Genomic DNA, 3,432 nt, shown 5'->3' with positions numbered 1-3,432 from the left:
AACCCGGGCCCACCAAACAACAATGATGGCTGCAACCAAAAAATAGCCGGGCGTTGTGGTGGGCACCTGTGGTCCCAGCTACTTGAGAGGTGGAGGCACGAGACTCGCTTGAGCCCAGGAGTTGGAGGTTGCTGTGAGCTGTGATGCCACAGCACTCTACCGAGGGGGACAGCTTGAGGCTTTCTCTCAAAAAAAAAAAAAGAAAAGAAAAAAAAGAAGCGTTGGTTAATTCCTAGGACGGTCTCGGTGACCACTAAGATCCTGTCCAATTTTAAGATGCCCTGCCTCTGGTGAACATTACTGAAGCCAGTGCAGGCGTCCTGCGTTGTTATGTGAACTCCTGGCTCATGGTGAGCAGCAGCAGCTGTGGTCACCAGTGCCCATTTGAGGACCCACGTTACGCAGCTGGGGCCCAAGGTGACCGCACCATCCCTCACAGGAAGGCTGCCTAATGGGGAGCCTCTGGGCCTCCTTCTGCCCACTAGACACTCACCTAGACGTAGCATAGCCTGGGACTGTGGGAAGCAAGGGTAAAACATTCCTAAAATACCTGAACCTTGCATTTTCCTTACGTCTGGGACCACATGGACCCACAGAGGCGGCAGGGGCAGCAGAGTCCAGGCAACAGGCCTCTGCTGACAGGCCGATGGAAGCCAAGGCCAGCGTTCCCCTGCTCCCCCACTGGCCTGTTTGCTTTGGAGCCTGGCCCCGCCTGCGGCAGTGCTCAGCCCAAGGAATTCCATACTTCCCACCACTTCAGCCCTGTCCTTTCCAAGAAACAGCTAGCCACTGACACGCTGGATGTAGTTTTTCATGATGGTCCAAGAGGAAACACCCCATGGCTCTCAGGGAGAAAAAGCTTCATCAAAGGGTCTCCAGTTCCCAAACCTCCTTACGCTCCTTCAGATGCATTTGCCCATCCAGATATCCCACTTCTGTTTCCACGATGTGTGTCTGGGAATAGGGGACAGTGGTCATTTGCTGGACGTGGAAACCTGGTTCATTTGGGTGACTTGCTGAGCATCCTCTTGGCTACGTTGCCAGTCCTGCTGGGAAGAAAGAGGAGAGCATTTAGGTGGAAGCTGCTTGGAGGTGGGAGCACCAGATCGTGCCAGCCGGGCACAGGCTTAACGTCTGGTGTGTCAACTATGTTTGCGGTTCTGCAGGGAAGGAGAGTCTGGGTGGGGCACTTTCTTGTCCAAATAAGCCCTGAGCGTGTTCCTTTTACTTCCCCAGGCAGCTGGGAGTGGTGGTCTGTGGTGTCTGTGCCCTTTTGTCTCCAGGGCAGTCTGTGTCTGGGAGAGGAGAGGTTTCCTCTCTTGCCAGTAACCTCCCAACCAGGAGGATGGTCCCTGGCCTTGGCATCAATAGATGCCCATCTGATCTTAGGCATCATATACTAACCTAGAATTTAACAGTTTTCTGCTGGAGGAAGCTGGAGGGGTTGAAGCCCAGAAAATGCTGATAGCAGAACACAGTGGTTGCGGGGCAGGGGAGGGCAAAAGGCAGCTGATGTCTAGCAGGGGTGCATGCGGGGACAGAGAACTGTGAGTGACCTGCAGATCATTCCAGGCCTAGTGATTGTGGGGGAAAGGGGGATGTGAGACCCAAGAGGGAGACAGCAGAGGGAGCAAAGAGTAGGTCCAGGGGATCCTATGCACAGGCCCGTGAGCACCCCTGAGTTCAGCCCTACTCGGCAGAAAAGACTGGAGAATAAGCAAGAACTAAGGAAAATATTGCCCAGGGCAATCGAGAGCCCAGAGTGAATGGGCTATAGAGTGAAAGTTCTGAGATGTAGAGTAAAAGTTCTGAGAACTTGCTAGACAATGCAGGGTAGAGGCTGCAGAAGAAAGGTTAGGCACAGAGCAGGTGTGGCCAGCTGAGCTGGAGCCTGGGAGGGAGCTGAGAGTCCCAGAAGGAGCAGGGACCTTGCTGTAGAGGTCATGGGAGGGCAGCCAGGTCTGAGGCAGGTGGGAAGCAAGGCTGGGGGAAGTGTCTGGTGGGCACAGCAGTCAGGCACAAGGGGAGCCCTCAGAGGGCAAGTGTGCAGGTCAGTGCTGGTGGGAGGAGCGAGGGCGTGAGAAGTGTTGTGGATTCCCATGGTGCAGGGATTTGTTTGAAAGGGGAAAGAAGAGCCAGGTAGAGTATGGGTGGATGCTGGGGAGGGCGCAGAGCATAGAGGTGGGGTAGACTTTGGGGTGGTGGTGGTGGGCTGTGTGGGTTTGGAGGCAGGGCAGGAGCCAGCCACCCTCTGCCCCACCCACCTTCGAGCCTCAGTTTCCCTGAGGTGAGGACAAGACTTCCCTGGGGAGATGGCTTGGGACCCAGTGTCAGAGCCCCGGAAACACCCTTTCAAAACATCCTGGCCTCTGTTTCAGGATCGCTGGGGACACAGCCCTCAACAAGAACATCCACGAATCTGTCAGCGCCCAGATCCGGAAGAACTTCGCAAAAAGCAAATGGAGAGTAAGTGTCCCATGTGAAATTTCAGGTCTCACCACTCCCGTGAAACTCGGCTCCTTCTGCTATTTGAGTGTTCCTTATTTCTGAAGGTTGCTGTGGCCCAAGTTGAACAATGTTCCCCAGAACCTCAGCTGAATGATTTTGATCATTTTAACCAATAGTAATGAGGACTTAGAGAGTCATGTGAGAGGATAGAGCAAGTGATTACACATTTCCCCTCTATGACGCAAAAACAGCCATTAATTTGCTATTTCTTAAGAGACATATTCCTGGGCAGTGCCTGTGGCTCAGTGAGTAGGGTGCCAGCCCCATATACCAAGGGTGGCGGGTTCCACCTCGGCCCCAGCCAAACTGCAACAACAACAACAACAACAAAAAATAGCTGGGCATTGTGGCAGGCGTGTAGTCCCAGCTACTCAGGAGTCTAAGGCAAGAGAATCACCTAAGCCCATGAGCTGTGACACCACGGCATTCTACCCAGGGTGGCAAAGTAAGACTCTGTCTCAAAAAAAAGAAAGAAAAAAGAAACATAATTCCTTTTATTTTCACATTGCTAGAACTTTGAATAGTTGACTTTTATGAAAGTAATATAAAGGGAGGAAATCTCTAAGAAATCTGAGTTGAACTCATCAGTATTTTTTAGGAAAATAATTGGCAGATTTAAACCATAGAAGTTTCATGATCATCTGTGGATTATCCAAACTCTTATGTTCTAATCAGCCTAGGTAATTAGGAGCCTGCTGTTTGGTCCTGAGATCTAACAATGAGAGAGACATTGTTTACATTAATTTTGTAAGAAACAAAATTAATTCCACAGGCCTGCTTTATTCAAAGGAAACTATGCTATTTAGGACAAAAGTACCCAGCAATAGGAAAATAAAAACTACCTTAAAATGTCAAGGGCAGGCTCGGCGCCTATAGCTCAGCCGGCTAAGGCGCCAGCCACGTACACCTAAGGTGGCGGGTTCG

At 51.5% G+C, this 3,432-nt stretch overlaps 1 protein-coding gene across 1 annotated transcript in view; it reads left to right on the top strand.

The window, feature by feature from the left end:
- Nucleotides 1–3,432, top strand: part of CAMK1D (calcium/calmodulin dependent protein kinase ID) — a 366,147-nt gene that overhangs the window by 353,849 nt on the left and 8,866 nt on the right. The window contains 1 exon segment of the mRNA XM_023511452.1: nucleotides 2,379–2,466. Coding sequence (XP_023367220.1) covers nucleotides 2,379–2,466 — 88 coding nt within the window.

The sequence above is a fragment of the Otolemur garnettii genome, unplaced genomic scaffold (assembly GCF_000181295.1).
Source record: "Otolemur garnettii isolate 467f Iridium unplaced genomic scaffold, OtoGar3 scaffold00019, whole genome shotgun sequence".
NCBI lineage: Eukaryota > Metazoa > Chordata > Mammalia > Primates > Galagidae > Otolemur > Otolemur garnettii.
This window is presented reverse-complemented; position numbering and strand designations above follow the sequence as displayed.